Source organism: Pelobates fuscus, chromosome 4 (genome assembly GCF_036172605.1).
Source record: "Pelobates fuscus isolate aPelFus1 chromosome 4, aPelFus1.pri, whole genome shotgun sequence".
In the NCBI taxonomy this organism is placed as follows: Eukaryota; Metazoa; Chordata; class Amphibia; order Anura; family Pelobatidae; genus Pelobates; species Pelobates fuscus.
Window position 1 is genome coordinate 92,403,724 of NC_086320.1, and position 20,644 is coordinate 92,424,367.

Genomic DNA, 20,644 nt, shown 5'->3' on the forward strand with positions numbered 1-20,644 from the left:
TACACCATCACCCCTATTTGTACTCCCCTGGTTACTAGTGACATCTAGGATTAAAAAAAGAAGTGATAGAGACAATATAAAAACCACAACCAAACCAAAAAAGGAATTACAGTTCTGCTAAACCAAGGCAAAAAAAATTATAGTTCCACTACTGTAATATAGGATATGTGGTGGTGAAATGTAATGTCAGTTTAGCAAGAAAGTGTCATTTAGTTGATGCAAAACACGTCCAGTTTTTCTTTAGCTTAGTTGTTGTTGTTGTTGTTGTTTCCCCCCTTACTGTTTAGGTGTATGGACTTTGTTTGGTAACAAGATTTAACACTTTGTCTTTTGCACTGATATGATTGGATATGATTGGAACTCTGCTCTGTGTATAGTTATAGGAATAAAACACCACAAGCGGGGTTTGAATTTAGCTTTTTCGACGACAGCGCCGATTTACTATCTCTCAGACTGAAAGCGCTGACTTGCTATCTCACTACATACTAGGTTATCATGGACCCAGGGTATGTATTTTATTATTTATTTTTTAGCACTACAGAAGAGAGCCAAACATTACTAGTGGAAATGAAAGGATATATTTAAGGTTAAATAATACACTAGGTAGCCTAACAAACGGGGAACTAATGCCTGGTCCCAGATATTTGATATTTTTTTATACCAATTAAACCGCAATGTAGACCTTCCCGATTTCAGTGGGACAGTCACGGGACAGTCACTGTTTTTGAGTCCTGCCAAGCTGTCCTTATTTTGGAGGCACTAGAAAACTATCCCCAACAAGCATAGTGTGAACGCATTATCAGACAGGCCACTGGGACCCTGCAGAAAGCAGTGAAACAGGGTCTGCGTTCAGTGGGCGGGCCTTAGATGATAGGCAGGCAGCCAAGCTATATAGAACACATGGAATGGCATTATGATTACAGGAGAGGTTTCACTCCGATTGGAAGCTATTTTGGTGGAGTACCTGAATTACACCAGTCAGTAAATATAAAAATTGTTGTAATCTTGCCATGAGGCTTTAGATTTTTTTGTATATTTTTTTAAAACTGATAGAATGTGAGAAAAGAATGGAATTCTAATTTCTTAAAACTGGAGTATCTATTCACTAGGTAATTAGAATGCTTGAAAAGCTTGAGAAATGTACATAATTGAAGCCAAAATAGTAGAGTTAAAATGAGTTAAATTAGAGATTTTCTTCATCTTGGCTGTTATGCATGTCTGGTCACACGTCACCACTAATTGCTATTTAGAGAATCTGTTTGAATGTTGCTTTTTAGAGTTATTCACTAAACTATTAGTTTTCATGAATTTAATCCAAATGGAAAAACAGGCAAAAATTGCTTATCTGTAAAAAACGGAAGGCGTTAAAAAACCCTTTATCGCTTATCTGATTCCAGGGCAGATGTCCTTAAGTGCTGGTTCAGGCACCGCCTCCGATACTCCTCCACAGACGTCAGCTGGCGGTGGGACCTAATGTGCATGCACGGTGAGCGCCGCAGTCGCATTAGGACTTCCCCCATAGTAAAGCATTATATAATGCTTTCCTATGGGGTTTTGTTTGACTCTGGATATGTTCATGCAAAGTATGGGGTTTTGTATAACGCTGGATGTCCTCATGCAAAAGCCCGCAAAGGACCCGGAAGTGCCTCTAGTGGCTGACTGGTAGACAGCCACTAGAGGTGGAGTTAACCCTGCAAGGTAATTATTGCAGTTTTCAAAAACTGCAATAACTACAATTGCAGGGTTAAGCAGGTCTGGGACACTGAACCCAAACTACTTCAATGAGCTGATGTAGTATGGGTGCCTATAGTGTCCCTTTAACCATTTCACTACAATAATTTTGCATAAACATTCTTATTTTCATGTGTTTGAAAATGTAAAAAGAGAAAATGCAGTTTATAATGCCTACTACCCTCATTTGAATACCATTTGAATGTCTCTGTCAGAAGCAACTGATTTAATTCCTACAAGTGTGCTGAAAATGTCTGCTCAGCCCCTACTTCCAAACAGTAAAGAATGTTTCATTGAGTCATATCATTCCTACAGTCGGGGATGAGTAAATGCAGTCTACCATTTCTAGGATTACATTAGCATACAGAGATAGATAAAGACTACTATAGCAGTTTTAAATGATAAAAAATATATGATTTAAATGGACACTGTAGGCACCCAGACCAATGCCCCTTTTGCACTTAGTGCTGCAATGTTAAACATTGCAGTTCCAGAGAAACTGCAATGTTTACATTATTATTATTATTTATAAAGCACCAACAAATTCCACAGTGCTGTACAATGGGTTTACTAACAGACACGTATTTGACACGAATGTGCCATTCCTTTGTACTAATTTAACTTTTTGTCCACCCCTGTACCTCATTAGAACCCTGGAACATCGATTAAGATACGTGTGAAACTGCAAAGAAAGAAATTAATGAGTGCTTCCCCTGGGTGGCCGCTGTAACGGAGCTCCCTTTACCCTTGGCTGGGTACCTCTGCCAAGGACAGCTTCCTAGCTGGAACAGGGGACAAAATGCAGCACTTCTCAATTATTTATCTGGCACAGAGGAGGAGTTTGTAACTTGTAACCAGTCCCCTTTCAGATCCAGGAGAGGGTTTATTCTGTTTGTGTGGGAGTGTCAGGGGCGTGCTTATCTGTGTCTGAAATTGTATAAAAGCAGGCCACCTGGCCAGATTAAAAGATTCCACTCCCAGAACTATGTGTCATCTGGTTACTGAAAGGGGAAAGGACTAATCACTGTTCCAGCTTGTTCCAGTGTGGAGGATTCAACGGGGAAGTCCTTGTAAGGACTAGAGCTCCCAGGACTGAGTGTCATCCAATGCCTGTGGGTAGATAGAGCAATTTCCCCATTCGGCTCCAGGATGGAGCGGTTCCAGATCCCCAGTCAAGCCACGGCGACAGTGGGTGGAAGTGCTGTGGTTTGTCCCCTGTTCAAGCTTGACAAAGACCTCTAGTCAGGTCGAAACATTGCTGTGCATTTCGTTGCAATAAATCTGCCTGCGGCTTCACATTTGGAGTGCCTGTGAGTTTTTCTTGTTTGCCTTATCGTCGAGAGATAATTGAGTCATGAACTGAACTCATTCAATTATCTCCAGGCACAAAAAAAAAAATACAATATTATAAAGCCCCCAAAATACCTTTAAAATACATAAAAGCCCCACAAAAGTTACATCCCCTGATAGCCCCAATCTGGGTGACCAACATATCCAAAAATCACCCAGATCGGTTGAGGAGTTCGGAATTTTCATGGAAGTCATAATTTTGACCAACCGGCCCAAAACAGTTCCATGAAGTCAGAACTTTACCCCGTGGCGATTCTATATTACTAAACAGATATGAGCGCTGTTTGGCCAATTTGGGCGTTCAGATCAGGGATATCCGGGGATATGACTCTTGTGTAGTTCCTGTTAATATTGGGGGTACTTTTGGGGGATTGTATAAATATTATGTATGTTTCCCTGTAACTGAGTTATAGTTTTCTGACTCTATTATCTCCCAGACACAGGGACGCCATGGAGTGGCTTGCTATGTTTCTGTATGGAGACCCCCTGTTGGGGGTCTGTGTATAAATTGAGAGTGTTTGGCCTGAATAAACCAGATGACTCCCAGAACTATGTCTCGTCTAGTTGCTGGGGAGATATGAGCTTAATCACACATTGGTTCCAGTCTGGCTTAAAGGGAAAATAGCGGAGGTAACCAGCCAGGTTACCCGGAGTCTGCTACAGTGACACTATGGGAAGGTCTAATGGGCGTGCTCGTCACGGGATGTCGGAGGGATCGGAGCTTTGACCCATCACTGGGGACTTCTGTGCTGGGATCAGTTAGGTAAATGAATGTTTTTTAACCTTATATTTACCCGGCTGGGAGGGAACGAGGGAGGGGGGAGGCAGAGGGAGCTATAGTTCCAGGAATACAGCTTTGTATTTCTGGCAATATAGTATACCTTTAACTGTATTTACTGTACTGCTAGTAATGCTTTCAGGGTCCTTAAAATTACCCATAAGTAGGTATTGACTATTTTTTATCTATTTTTGTCACACCTGTATGAGAAAAATAGAATGTTTTCTTTTTTAATAACATTTCAGACACTGTGCAAAATATTGCAAGATAAAGGACAATGTATAATATCTAAAGCTTTTCGTTTCCCACATAATTTATAAAGGCTGAATGAGGTAACAAATAAAAATTATGTAAATGTGCATAATTTTATAAGTTTTTCGATGTAGCAACCTATACACAAACATGCTGTATTATGATATATTTATATGGTAGGTAAGCATTCTTTCCTTCAAATACAAATTATGCTAACATTTGTTTCAATAAATATGTGAATGGTAGTAAATGGTTTAAGACAATCTCTATCCAGCCCTTAGTGTGTCATGTAATAGTAATTATTTATATATTCATTCCAAAATTGAATTGTAATTATGGAATGCAACTTGGGACAAATATTTTTTTCAAACAAAATATGCAAGTGGAACTTAATTTTGTTGTAGTTTTTACACATAAACCTGTCTGATTTGATGAAATACACATAACCATTTTTGCAATAATAATGTTTTTCCAAATAAAAGTAGAATTGAATAAATAGAATGATCACATATGATTAACCTTTGTTTTATTGGTAAAGGCACTCTTCTTGCAAGGAAATCTTCTTCTTCCACTGTCTCCTAAGGATCCACGCAAAGTGATGTAAACAAATGTGTCTGCAGTTAGTTTCATTAATTGAACAGCAGTGATGTAGACAGTGTATGTCTTTACTAAAGAAATTAAGAAAGAAATTGAAAATATTAGATTACTTATTGAATCCTGTTTTAGTGCTAGCATTGAGTTTTAGTGAGAAACCTCACTACTTGCATCTTAAAAAAAAAAAAAAAAAAAACACTATAGGAATACAGGACTATACTAATAAAAGCCAGGAAAACAAAAGTGTCTGCTGGCTCTGGCCATGCCCCCAATCCGCCTTCTTGGCTAACATCATCAGAACTGACGATCTGAGACAATCCAATGCTTTCCCATAGCCCATTCACAATTCTGATGAGGCAGGTTGGGAGGGTGGAGTCAAACACCATGCTGGCCAATCAGCATCTCCTCATAGAGATGCATTGAGTCAACGCATTGTGCAGCACTGACCCAGGGGAAGCATCTCTAGCGGCCATCTGAGTGACTGCCACTGGAGGTGTGCCTAGGCAGTAATGTAAAAGGCAACGTTTACATGACAAGGCCTGCAGGAATTGACTATACTCACTATAACAACTATAATAAAGGGACACAGCAAAAAGCCCGAAGGGAATTATTATGCTCACCAGAACAACTACAGCTTATTGTATGTGTTCTGGTGAGCATAATAATTCCCTTCATGCTTTTTGCTGTAAACACTGTTTTTTCAGAGAAAGGGCAGTGTTTGCATTCCAATCTAGGGATACCTCCACTGGCCACTCCTCAGAGGGCTACTAGAGGTGCGTCCTGGAGCAGTGCTGCACAATGTGCAGCACTACCATTCAGTGTCTCCACCCTCTGCATGGAGACACTGAACTTTGATTTAATGCATCTCTATGAGGAGATGCTGATTGGCCAGAGCTGTGTTTGGCCTGTGCTGGCCCTGTCCCTGATCTGCCATCTTGGCAAACTCAGCCAATCCAATGCTTCCCTATGGGAAAGCATTGTGATTAGCTGTGATCAACACTCCTGATGATGTCAGCAGAGCAGGCAGATCAATGGCTGAGCCAGCACCAGTAGACTGTAATAAAGTAAGATTTTACTATATTTAGGGAAGCAAGAGGAGGCCAGGTGGCCTAGATTGTGTTTTTAACCCTATAATGTTCCTTTAAGCTGTAGTTCTGAGGACTATTGTGTCACTTTAAAGATACATTTAAATTCATATTTTAATAAGTGGAATTGAATAAATCAGTTTTTTTGTTTAGATCACACTCTTAAATTTACTTTGTGTTAGAATGTATTTCATAAAAAAAAATAATACACACAATTAAACATTGTTTATACTTCTGTCAAATTTCTAATCTATGTAAAACGCATGCTGCAAACGCTTTCTATACTAGTTAATTGCATTTCTTGAAATAAAGAAATCTGACAACATTACGAACAAAAGTAATTGATTTTACACATTAAAGTCAAACTTGGTACCGTAATTGAAAACTTTGTAAGATTGAATACCTGATAAAGCAGGGCCAACAGAAGACAGGGCTGGAAGTTCGGCACAGTTTTTCCCATCATTTGTGAACAATTGAAGAAAAGGAAATTGCAGATATTCATTACTTTCTTTATGATGTAGCTTTACCTAATTGTAAAAAAAAAAAAAAAAAAAAATATGAAAATTGACAAAAATAATTAAATAATTCTAGGTTAAAATTGGTGCCACAAGCAAATGTATAAATAAAAAAGAATGTAATTCTTCTCCCATTTGAATGAAAAATGTGTATCTTTATATATGATTTATTTTATATCTGCATGGAGCAAGTTGCAACATTCTCAATATGCATGTAAACCAGATCATAAGATAATAGAAATTAAAATATCTCTGTGTAGGATTTCCATAAGGCTAAGGAAAATTAATTGACTTTATTGCACTCGTCACATCCTGACGAACGTGTTTTTTTTTTTTTTTTTTTAAAGAAATGCATGCATGCTCCCATTGCTGCTGATGTGCTGCTGCGATTGTATATCTGTGTTCTATTTTGTGTTCTATTTTGCATGGTTTGCACAATTTGTTATTGTCCTTAGGGTTAACTTTGGCTGCTTTATTTAATATGTGAATATAAGAAGTGTTTTATCTGTGAGCTCACTGACTTTGCCCAGAGGAGGGGGTGGAGACCCTGATGTGGGACTATTTAGCTCTACAGCTGGTGCAAGACAGAGAAGCAGGTTAGTGGTTTTTTATTTAAAAATCTGCATCATGTGGAAAAAGTGTGGGGCTCCAGGTGACTGTCGGGAGTTGGTGCTGAGGAGCAGAACTTTGCTACACACCTCGCGGTTAGTTAGGTAGCATGGTAGGATCACAGTGGATACCTGGCTGAGCAGCATATCTGTTTTTATAGAAATTTTAGATAGCAGCAGCAGCACACTTACAAGTAGATAGGAATGGACATAGACATGGGAAATATTCCCAGCTCTCTGATTCTAGATCTTAATGCCTCTGTGGGAGCTCCTGCCTTTTTTACTGTATTGATTGCTGCTGTGGGCTGGACAGTCCTGAATGAGATCTCAGTGAGTGTATGCACTGATTCTAAGATATATTAACTGGAAGTGTGGATAGGAATGTACATGAAAAGTGATGCCACATAATTAGGCTCTATTAACTGAGGTAGATCCTCAGATTTTGTTTTGCTAAGATCGTTTTCTTGGATAAAGAAAAAATCAATAAAAACATTCTAAATTATTTTGAGTTATATAATGTCGCGTGCTAGTTATACAAGAAAATGTTTACTCATATTGGAGATTATCATAATTTATTAATAACGGCTTATTACCGATCTCACTGGTGAGTAATATTTGACAAACAGCCATGTCAGAAAAAGATGCATCTACATGTAACATATATATATTTTTTCTATGTAAACATGCACGGTCCTTCTACTAAAGTCAAGCATTTCCTTGCAGAGTAAAGCAGACATCATGTATTCATTTGAAAAGACCTCCAATGGGGTGTTTCAGTTAAAGCAAGCGTAGTTGTGCATGATGCTTGTTGTTCTCAATACATATAACGAAGACGAAAACTATAAACCTAGTACATTCGTTGCTTTCCATTTGAGTTACTTAGTAACAGTGTGTCCAATAAAGCATTTGTAAACATTCTTGGAAAATGTCTTTATTGGGGTGACAGAACAAGTGTAGTCAAAAAAGATTTTCTTTCAGTATCCAAACAAAAATGATTATTATATAAAGTAAATTTGCATACATCCGATTATAATCTAGGAGAGCAAATATGTATACATGTTCTATTTCCTTTGATCCAGATTTTATAATTTCCCTAATTTTACTCCAGAAATAGTACTGTACATGATGTAATACACAAATCGCAACGTAGAAACATAGAATGTGTCGGCAGATAAGAACCATTCCACCCATATAAATACTGTCATTAGTCCCTGGCCTTATCTTATTGCTAGGATAGCCTTATGCCTATCCCACGCATGCTTAAACTCCCTTACTGTGTTAACCTCTACCACTTCAGCTGGAAGGCTATTCCATGAGTCCGCTACTTTCTCAGTAAAGTAATACTTCTGGATATTTTTAAACCTTTGCCCCTCTAAATTAAGACTATGTCCTCTTGTTGTGGCAGTTTTCCTTCTTTTAAATATAGTCTCTCCTTTAATATGTTGATTCCCTTTATGTATTTAAATGTTTCTATCATATCCCCCCTGCCTCGTCTTTCCTCCAAGCTATACATGTTAAGCTTACCAGGAAAAGTTAAAGGACCTTAACATGTATAGCTTGGAAAAAAGATGAGGCAGGGGGGATATGATAGAAACATTTAAATACATAAAGGGAATCAACACAGTAAAGGAGGAGACTATTTTTTAAAGAAGAATAACTACCACAACAAGAGGACATAGTCTTAAATTAGAGGGGGAAATTGTTAAAAAATAATACCAGGAAGTAAAAAAAAAAAAAAAAAAGAGAGAGAGAGAGAGAGAGACAAGTAGCAAGAGAGGTGAAAATGGACAACAGCTCAATTAGCCTGCCCTTCGGTGGGTCCCCGCTCAGATCTTACGCTGGTTGTAGCTCATCTAGTGCCATTACAGAGAGAACATATTTGAAGCATATCAGACTGGTCCCACCCGTATGGGCAGTCCAGATCCGAAATGGCAGCAAGTTCCCTCTGCACGAGAGATACAGCAACCCCAGACGATCGTTTCAAGCTTGTAAGGTATCATCAGTGAGGTATAGCCAATATCCCTCTAGGCACCGTGAGCAAGGGGTCCACATTTGGATTGCCCTTTAAACCTAAGGAGAGAAAAACAAGTAGCAAGAGAGGTGAGAACGGACAACAGCTCAATTAGCCTGCCTTTTGGTTGGTCCCAGCTCAGATCTTAAGCTGGTTTTAGATGCATGGAATAGCCTTCCAGCTGAAGTGGTAGAGGTTAAAACAGTGAGGAAGTTTAAGCATGCGTGGGATAGGCATAAAGCTATCCTAACTATTAGATAAGGCCAGGGAGTATTTTGATGGGTGGAATGGTGCTTATCTGCCGACACATTCTATGTTTCTATGTTTCTATTTGTGCATGACATCATGTACAGTACTATTTAAGGAGCAGAAAGAGGGAAATTATAAAATGTGGATTAAAGGAAAATACAGTGGATTATGTAGATTGTGGACACGACATTTCAGTTCATTTAAATAGTCAGGGGGTAACTTGGGCAGTAATATAACTCCCTTTCTCCAAATAGTAGTTCATTAAGGCTATATTAAAATTATAAGCTTTGTTTTCTGAATGAACAAGCATAGGAGATTTGTTAAAAAGCTGGATTAATTGAACTACGGTTTTATGCTACCATCACAAATATTTTATAAACTAACATCTTGAGCACCATTGTGCTGGGATTATACATGTGCACATATCAACCATTAGACCTACTGTATAAGTGTATCATAATTTATTTATCAGTTTATGTTATTATGTGTTATTATTATAATATTATCAATCAATGAACGCACTAATGACATTTTGAAACTGAAAAAATATACCAAAGTGACACCTAGTGGCACCTGGAGGAATTGCACACTATGATAAATCTAATGATACACTGGTAAGACAAATAATATACATAAGAAAGAGTAGTGACGATATTTAATTACAAATCAAGAACACATACATATAAAATGAACGTAAAAATTTAGGTTCATGTAAATAAATATGGCCCATTAACTAATAATTGTTGAAAATAAGCTCACAAAATGATAGTATACAAAAACATCATAAGATTGTATTACTGTTATTGTTATTATTTATATACCACCAACATATTCTGCAGCACTTTAGAATTCTAGAAGGGGATATCAGAGAACAAGAGTCTGTAGAGTCAGATATTTTTACAATACAATGGGCATGGATAAAAGAGTAATAACTGCCTTTTAGAGTAGACTGTTCCTCTACATTTACCTAAATTAGTTGGCAAATCAGAAGACAATCAAGAGGATTTTTTTCACATGATGCATGTGACAACCCACATTGGATAATTAGATTTTTCAAACGTGTTTACTTAATGCCTTGTATTTATCATAACCACTTCAGTATTGAAGTTCCTGCTTCCCCGGTGCTAATGCCTATTAGGAAGAGGATGGTGACATTTTAAAAAAAAATGTCAATACCTTAAATTAAGCATGAATCTGGCATGTTTTCCCCACATAGTATTTTACATCATTTATTTATACATGGCATCTGAAATGACATATCTGCTATCGATTGTTCAATCCATGATACAAACCAACATAATGCCACATATTATTAGTTAACACTTAAGAGGCTGATTAATCAGTTGGGTGCTCACATATCTGTCAGCCTCCAAAGGTCCTCTTAAGGGAAGAAGAAGTCTGAGCCAGTGATCAGTAGAAACACGAGGATTAGGGTCCATGATGAACAGGCTTGGGGTTTTTGCCTTGTTCATCTGCCTCTTACTGAACAAGGGTGAAAGAGTGTGCCCTCATCTCGCACACATGAAACCAGAAAAAAGTTGGGAGCTGATGTTGCTTCTGATTGTGCTTAACATGTTTATTTTATTTTATGTATGCAGCTACTGATCTATTTATTTAGTAATTTGTTTGAGTTTTTTATTTTTATTTTTTTTATTAACATAAGAATACATTGGTTTGGAACAAATTTCTTTAATTTGGAACTCAATTTGTTCCATTCAGGTGATGGTAACGTTTGTGAATGTTATCCAAAGTGAATAATGTGTATTGCCCAAAAATTAGTAGATAACACTTTATTTAGGTGTGCATCAGTCAGAATTTCATTTCAAACTCTATAAATGTAGTTGGAATTTAACCTAATAGATCCATGACTATGCCTAATGTCCCTGAACCTAATATATTTACTATGCTTCATAAAATAGTTTATAGTCTATGACCATTTTAGGTAGTCCAAACAATCAGTGCCAGTAGACATTTAAAAATATATGTTGCAGGTACTGCTATATAGAAGAACTCCCTTTGAGAGAGTGAAACAAGTTTAAGTCCCTGTGGCACAATATTGAAGGTTATTCCTGAATTCTTAACAAGATTGAACTAAGCCTTGGGGTATCATACAAAATATTGATGTACATGGACATCAAGGTTCCTCGAAGTTACAACATATAACAATTATAGCTCCTGAGCTTTTTCTTAATACCAGAAATGACATTAATTATTGTTTCTGGGAGTATCTTTCATTATAATATACTTGACACATAAACATTATTTTACACAACACATTTAATTGATCAGCAACAAATACTGAGATTTTCTACAAACAAGCCAATAATAGGAAAAAAAAATAATAAGCCAATAGGGGGGAAAAAAGGAAAATTCAGAAATGTTATGAATTAATCTCACTATTATTTAACAATAGTGATGTCCCGAACAGTTCGCCGAGAACCGTTTGCTGGCGAACATAGCGTGTTCGCGGTTGCGAACATGTGCAATGTTCGGTCCGCCCCCTATTCGTCATCATTGAGTAAACTTTGACCCTGTACCTCACAGTCAGCAGACACATTCCAGCCAATCAGCAGCAGACCCTCCCTCCTCCATGACGAATAGGGGGCAAACCGAACATCGCGCGTGTTCGCGACCGCTCGGTGAACTGTTCGGGACATCACTATTTACCAACTGTTCCTACATACCTCCCATGATTGCTAATTGTATATTGGAACTGAGTGGATCCGAGAAAGCAATATTTATGTTATTCTGTTTGTTATTATACTTATATTCTTTTATTATTTATTTATAAAATATTTTACCAGGAAGGATACATTGAGATTTCTCTTGTTTTCAAGTATGTCCTTGGTCCACAAAACATATATGTTTTATACATTTATATACCATGGGGCAGTAATTTTATAAAACATTTAACTACCATAAGTGGGGTAACTTTAACATTTCACATTTAGTAAAGAACACATACCAACAAATTTCGATTTTATATGATAATCCTATACTGTTTAAGATGGGAAATTTCAAAAAGTTAACCTAAACGTGGCCAATACAGGCAGACATTAAGTCTATTTTAAAAGACCACAAGTGCGCTCTTTCTTGGACATTATAGCTGGGCTGGATTCTGTGCACCATGACAATTCATTCAAAGTGGAGAAATGTTCTTGATAATGATCCTGTACATTTGAAACGTCGAACTGAACATTTGCTGTGTGTCATGTCTGGAGTTTGACACAATAAATCATATTCTTAAAGTCCTGTGAGTGCTACCATGTATTGAAATATTATATGAGCATGGGTAAGCATTAAGGCTGTTCCTTAAGAACTCTGTTTAAGGAGAGCGCCAAATTAGTTATATATTTTAAGGCTTTGCCTGTAGTTGTGGGAGGGGCTTGATTTCCCCTTAAAAGGGCTGACAATCCACTCCCAACTTATCGTGGATTGTCTGGCGAGTCACTTCCGGTTCAGACCGCCATTTTCTTACCTGTCTTCCTCGTGGTCTCCTGGTCCGGTGTCTCACTGGCTCTTCTACCCGCCGCGGCATCCGGGCAGATCGTTCTCAGCCCCAAATAACAGGATCAACCGTAAGTCAGGCTCCGCCGTAAAAGAACAGCCGCAAAATTGCTACCTTTCACGGCGGGGCTCCGTTCGTTTATACCGAGCGTTCAGTTTTCTGTCATGTATTGCAACCGATCAAAACCGTTCGGCTAATTCTAGTACACATATGCTTCGCATGTTTCACTTCATGTATCTTTTCGAAACGCGGCCGTTCGGGAAATGTACTGTATATATCTTTTCGGTATTCGAACGATACAGTGTATACACTCATTCGCCTGTTTCAGCTGTTCATACATTCTATCCTTTCGATAAATTACGGCCAAACGCACAAAATGGGCACGAATTTTCACCTAATTTAGGATACTTCCCCCCCTGCTGGTTACATATGATGCTACAGTCATAAAAAAAATCCACTTAGGGGTAATACATAGTGAATGTATCTGAATGTTAAAACTAATATACTCAATAGTCTGTGCGTTAAACATTGGCTGTGATGGAGCTTTGAGTGTTATAATTATTACCTTTTAGTCCACTTTGCACTGTGTCTTAGATGCTGCTGTTTTGGTGTTTATTTACATTAAGCATACTGGACCATACTGACGGTGGCTTTACGAACACAAAACCCGTCATCTGCCTCTGTCATATTCTCCCTGCTCACCAATAGTATCTGGTAGGTTCCTTTTATTTAATTTGGGCCCACAATCTGGCTCACTACAATATACCCATACGCACAGATACTCATGCACGTCCTATCCATGGGTCGCAGCACGTCATCTACTGCCACCCTCTCATTCATATCTTTCCGCTTAGCATCAGCCTGACTTAAACTTTATCAGGTACAATGTCATAATCCTGTACACTTTCTAGGTTGAGTGGTACTGGCTTCCTGAGATTTAGGTTGTCCAACTAGGTTTCTGTTTCTGGTCTTAATCCATAAGCTAGTGGTCCCGCGGGGCCAACACCCATCCTCATACTCGGAGGTATACGTCCCTCGGGCGTTTCTGGTCTTAAGCCAACACCCATCCTCATACTCGGAGGTATACGTCCCTCGGGCGTTTCTGGTCTTAATCCATAAGCTAGTGGTCCCGTGGGGCCAACACCCATCCTCATACTCGGAGGTATACGTCCCTCGGGCCAAATCATAGTTAGCCGCCTTGCATGGTTGCTTAGAGAGGGCCTCCCATGTCACTCCCCTTCTATCTTATGTTTTAGTTATCACCGAGAGGCCGACACCCCGCCACAACGTTTCAGTGGCCTCATATTCCCTTTGGGCTAACGCATAGGTAGCGCCTCTCATGCCGCTTGGCAATTAGTAGGGACTCCTCTGTCACGTTCTCACTAGCATAATTCTTTGCCGCTTGGCATCTAGCTAGCCTACCAGTACCCAGCCACTTTGTCTCAGAATAGTAATGTTTGCTGTGGTATCTATTTTGAGGTTCACTTCTTTTTTGCCACCTTAACCTAAAATTACTCTGTTCCCTACTAAAAACAATGGTGTCCTGGGTAATACTTCATCACCTTCCCGTAACAACCAAGCCAACCAACCATTATTTGAACTTCACGGCTCCATCCCTACGACATCTATATTTATGCTTTAAGTTCGCTTACTATTAACTAGGCTCTGCCTAAATGCAAACCTTTTTCCAGGACACTCCTTCCGTATAGGGCAGCATCTGCAGCTTCCTCCAACCACATTCCAACTCATATCATCAAGGCTATGGGACGCTAGAAACCCTCCGCCTATACTCTTTACATTCCAAACCCAGTTAAAGAGTTAACACAAGCTTTTCGTGGCAATGTTTTGTTATGTGTATACATTTTGTATGGTACTTTTCTTTTTGCCCACTTTTATTACAGGCCTACTGCTTTCTCGGTTCTGTCACACCACAACCGACTGGTGTCCATTTGTATGTGTTTATTGGTTATAATATGTTATGTTACCCTTTTCATTACGGCCAGATTGCCCCAACTACAAATTTTAAGGCTTTGCCTGTAGTTGTGGGAGGGGCTTGATTTCCCCTTAAAAGGGCTGACAATCCACTCCCAACTTATCGTGGATTGTCTGGCGAGTCACCTCTCCCACCACTCCCTCTATTCATATCACCCTCTAAGGTGGGCCCACTTTTATTACAGGCCTACTGCTTTCTCGGTTCTGGCACACCACAACCGACTGGTGTCCATTTGTACGTGTTTATTGGTTATAATATGTTATGTTACCCTTTTCATTACGGCCAGATTGCCCCGACTACAAATATAATAAACAGATACATACACATTATGTATCTGTTATATATATACACACACACACGTATTCTTTTTATAAACTAGGAATATATGTTTTAGAAATATACCATTTACCATTTATTTACCATTTCAAATCTTAGCAAAATGACTTAAATTTCATAAAGGATTTTCCATCTATGTACATCACACATATGTTACAATGAATATAAAAATATATAAATGTGTGTGATATTATGTAGGCTTGAGAAAGTCTCAGTCTGCTTGTGTGATCAAGAATGTGTCCAGTATGCATCTTATCGAGTGCCAGACCCTTTTTTCTCCAATCTGTGTGGTACCCGACTGCCATCTGAGATATAAATCATTGGGGAGTACCATTCAGCTACTTCAAATAGATTACTTACAATAAAATATGTCTTAACTTGAATTTATTGCAGTTTTCATAATTATGTATTTATGAAAAACATAATAGCTAATGAATCTTGTATTAATTGATTTGCATGTACGAATCGTCAAATATCTTGCCGTAATGTAAAATTAAAGTGGGGATTGTATGGATCACACTGTAGATATAGTTTTATCAATTTCTTATTAAAAAGTAATTTGAACTAAATTATGCTGTTATGAACATGAGGCGATCTGATTAATGGAAACTGAACACACAGTGTAAACTGATTCTAAAAGCTTAATGTCATATTTTGCATTATTCATTGGTCTGAGATGGTTAGCTAGTTTTCTAACAGATAGAAAAAATGCCATTGGCTGCTATCAAATCATGATACATTACATAATAACCACCATTTCCCTGTACTCAACCATTCTGCTGCAACATAATACATGTATCTAAGGCGTTAACCCTTCCTCTAAACTGGGTTCATATTGTTTTCTATTGCATTTCAATGCCAAGCAAATTAAAGTTAATAAATAACACATAACTTACATTATGCTCCTATAAACATCTGAATATCATTAATATAAATATGAACACAAATGAATAACCTTGTTTTAAGCACATTGAAGCTTTTTAACATATTTTCCAAGCAACTACACATATGCTCAGTTAGTTTTTTATATGTGTGTTTATTTGTGTATGCTAGTTAGTCTAGATACACAATAAGTTAATTTTAGCAAATAATAATGTTTTCTGCATAAGTGATCTTGTAAAAAAAAAAAAAGGTTTATATTAATTAATTTTATATAGTGCATTGAATAGGGCATTAGTCAACAAACTCTTAAATAATCTTTTCCTTAATGTTCCACTTATTGGGCTATAATAACTAGCCACTAATTAACAAATTCCCTACTTCAAGTTTATACCAGTCTTGTGGTTCGTTTCTAAAGGGAATTCCAATTGCTTTGATCGTTTGCTAAATATTTTATTATTAATCATTTAATTTGTAATAAATATTTTTTTAAATAATGAATAATGCCCTACTGGACATTAGTCTGTAGGTTTCCCCTTCCTGATTGCTGTAAAAAAAAAAAAAAAATAAGTTTAACTTATCTCTATTCAGCGGTTTGCGAAGCACCCTGCACTTCTTTCAAGGACCCCATCTGACATCATCGGCAGCTGTGAGCAGACTAATCAAAGGCTTATCATAGAGGCTCATAGAGAAGCCTTTGATTGGACTATTAAGTTGGTTCCCTGTGCATGCGCATGCTTTGTTCCAGCAAGGGGAGAGGGAATGAGGAGGGGACACACAAGGCACTGCCCGCAAGTTAGAATCACATTATGTGTGTCGGCAGCGTGCAGTGCAAGCATGTAATCCTGACACTATAGTGCTAACAACACTATTTAGGTCCACAGCACCCCGATAAAAAAAAAAAAAGTGTTAAAACTTACCTTTTAACAGACATTTTTTATACGCAGTATTGACATTGGCAGTGTGGCACATACTTCTGTGCTGCCAATGTCACATGTGCTGGGGGTGAAACTTGCCCTTAGGTACTCTGGATGTAAAGTGTTTCAAGTGGAAACACAGCACATCCAGACTCCTACCACCATGACCACTTCAAAAAGCAGAAGTGGTCGTGGTGGTTGGAGTAAACCTTTAAGTCAACGCATATCAATTTTTGAAGATATCAGTATTGGATTCAATTGTAAGAAACATAGTTTGGCCTATAGTTACCTGCTCATTTTCTCTCTAAAAGCAGATTTATGCTCTCAAATTTTACCACTGATAAAATGCAACACAGACATTAACCATAACAGTTTTTTAAACTATTTAATAATTATCAGTTAATAATATAAATCAGATTATAAATACCAAATATGTCAAAACAAATATGAGTTCACTGCTGCCTAGTAAAGCAAAAAAAACACGTGGAAAGGTATACCAAATGTCTGGGATTCTTACCTCTTTACAAAACCAGTTGACTCCCTTTAAATCACCTTCCATTTGCAGACGTAATTTGCGTATAGCCCCCAGGTCTCTGTTAAGTTCAACAGTAGTCTGAGATGTTCCACCTTGCTTCAGTAAATGTCCTGCAAATACTACAGGTTCATAGTTTCCTTTCTCGCAGCAAATGGTTAGGGATACCTCAAAATTGATGCCACCATCTTGAATTTCATCCGACACAATAATGACATCGAGAACTCCTGAACATATGAATACAATTTTACACAAAATATGCAACTACAGACAAATACTGTGTTTCACTGAGACACCAATATTATTCCACTAGCAATTTAACATTTTTACATAGAAACGAATGTTAAGATGGCTCACATTTGTCATGGCCAAGGAGATGTTATAGGTTATGTGTTTGTTGCAGCCAGTAAGAATATACCAATGTTATTTGCTCTGACTTAACAGAAAACAAAAATATTATTGGAACTTTATTTGATTTTAGATTTATATATTAAAATGTGATACAAAATTTATATATATATATACATACATATATATATAAAATAAAAAAGACCTTGCACTCCTACTCACAGTTTTTCTGACCCAGTGCTTGATTGCACTAAATATGTAAAAAATAAAATTAAAAAAATCAGCACTCCCAGGTAGTTCACATATAACTTCTTTACTTAAAAAAGTGTCAATCTATCAACGTTTCGGTTCCACAAAGGAACTTTCATCAGGACAAACACTCCTGATGAATCTTGTCCTGATGAAAGTTATATATATATATATATATATATATATATATAATATTTCTGATCAAGTTTCTGTTTCATGTCTTGCTTATTATTTACAATGTGATCTAAGTAGTGGTGTGTCCATTTTGTTATACTAGAAAGCTTGAAGCACTAATCAATGAATAAGCATTGTTAAAGAGTGCAATGCCCACTTTGCCATTAGCACTTTGACGTGTGCAATAACAACATTATAACACATAACCTAAATAGCTAAATAAAGCCTAAAGTAGCAAATATATTCATTGTCTAGATTAAGAAATAAAAGACTAAAACCGAACCACAATGGCTTTTTTTTTATATATATATATAATGGTCATTTTGTGAAGATATATATTTATCATAAAACAAAAGAGTAAGTAAATGGCTCTAAGATGCAGCATCCTTTCCTGATTTACATACTGCTTGGAATAAAAGTGTCCCCCCCAGGGGTATGCTAATCCAGATATCCCCATATAGATGCATACATTTGAACTGATGCATGCAGTGGCCTTAATTTTCTCTCATATCAAAGTGGTGATTACTAAAACGTTGCTTCTGCGAGAGATGATGCTTGATATTATATACCTAGATGGTGAATTAAGTAATGCTCTGATACTGAAGATAAAAATAAACTGCTTGTGTGCCACTTTTCTTGTGTAGAGCAGTTTTCCTGCTAAAGTAACACTACAGGAATACAAACGTAAATTCTGACACTAAAAAATTGACAATCTCTGCCAATCCAACACTTTCCCATAGGAAAGCATTGGGGTGCTATTGTGCATGCGTGGCAAAACGCCCTGCTGCGCCAATCAACATCTCCCCATAGAGATGCATTGAATCAATATATCTCTATGGGAAACATTCGTCATCTCTATGCAGTGTGGAGATGCTGAACGTCAGTGCTTCACATTGTGCACCACTGACACAGGAAGCACCTCTAGTGACTGTCTGAGTGACTGCCACTGGAGGTTTTCCCAGGCAGTAATGTAAACACTGCCTTTTCCCTGAAAAGGCAGTGTTTACATTAAAATGCTTTCAGGGACATACTATATACACCCTTACAACTACATTAAGCTGTAGTTGCTCTGGGGACTATAGTGTCCTTTTAAATAAGTTAAAAGTGGAACGAAAGATAAAATTTTGCCATTTACCTTCAGCAGATATAGATAGTCTGTGAATATTTTCATTGACTTTTCCCAGAAGCTTCAGTTCACATTGAGTCTGTTGATCACCTATCCCGGTGTCTAACCATTGCTGGCATGGAAACCAGTACTTAGTCTCCCTCTCGTTTGAATCCTGTATGGTGATATCATCCAGATACCATCCAGCTCCATAACCGACGGCGTTGTGTTCAATCTGTACTTTAGTCAGCATGCCAAGGTCTACTGCTTTTATATCGAAAACATTTACCTAGAATGAAAGACACACAGGGGGAAACTATGGATACATCCTATTATATTATTGTTATAACATTTAGGTGACAATCTAATTTGCTTACATTAAACATACAGAGTTAGAATGCTGTAGGAACAATGGTGTATTATTATATTTAGTACAAAACTTGAAGAATTGTATCATTAACTCTGAAAATGGCATATTTGAGAAACATCTTCCAGATAGAAAGGCAATTTGTTACATGTTTGTGACATTTGTGAGGTAAATATTTTTAGTGTTTATTGTATTATAAAGCCAGATAAAATATTGTAAACTGAGAGTTTGCACATAACACATTGTTTTCTCTAAACATGCTTAATTTTGGCTATAGTGTAAAAATCTCAGACAAGGGTTTTTGTTTTGTTTTTAATGTGTAATTTGATCAGTCGGAAGACAAATAACTCCACTGATGGAAGGAATGTAATTGAAGAGAATTATTACAGAATTTTCCTGATTCCTTACCTTCTGTCCACCCATCTTTCTATATTTTGTACTCTGTATTTTGTATTACACGTTTAACAGTTTACTGGTTGCATTCCACAAGGGAGGTATAAATAACACAATATAATATGGGATTACGAAACATGTGGATACATCTGGATAGTAAGTCCTTGCCTCACAAAGCTTATGAGCTGAATGTATTTTAGATCCTATATAGTGTATATGAACAAAACAAATCCGGTCAAAAATATCCCTTCATGGTGGAGATAGAGGAAGCAGTGGGGGGATCACTAGTAGACCTAGCAGAGTTATGATAAGCCATATTTATTGAAAAGACCTGTTTAATGCAAGGACAATTGAGAATATTACACAAATTACCTGGTTTGCTTTCTCTGCCATTATGTTTAGTTTCTAGGGCATGTTCTAATTATGGGATGGTGTTAAAGGGACACTAAACAAAATAACCCTGCAGTTCGGTGAAGAGGCAATGTTGCTCAAAGTCTCAGGGTGCCATTACCTGTTTTTATGTCATAATATATATATAAGTGGCTTAGTAAAAACCTTTGATTCTTCGTAGCACCTACTCAACTCCATTTATATAGGTGATTTAACACATTGACACACTAACCCTGATTGTCCAAACTGAACAGCGTTCATAGGCTGAGAGCACTGGGCT

At 37.5% G+C, this 20,644-nt stretch overlaps 1 protein-coding gene across 1 annotated transcript in view; it reads right to left on the reverse strand.

Moving 5' to 3' along the window:
* RP1 (RP1 axonemal microtubule associated) overlaps positions 1-20,644 on the reverse strand; it is a 351,147-nt gene that overhangs the window by 89,312 nt on the left and 241,191 nt on the right. The window contains exons 45-48 of the mRNA XM_063451391.1: positions 19,245-19,503; positions 17,324-17,565; positions 6,194-6,317; positions 4,631-4,779 (exon numbers count right to left, since the gene is read on the reverse strand). Coding sequence (XP_063307461.1) covers positions 4,631-4,779; positions 6,194-6,317; positions 17,324-17,565; positions 19,245-19,503 — 774 coding nt within the window. The remainder of the gene's footprint in view (positions 1-4,630; positions 4,780-6,193; positions 6,318-17,323; positions 17,566-19,244; positions 19,504-20,644) is intronic.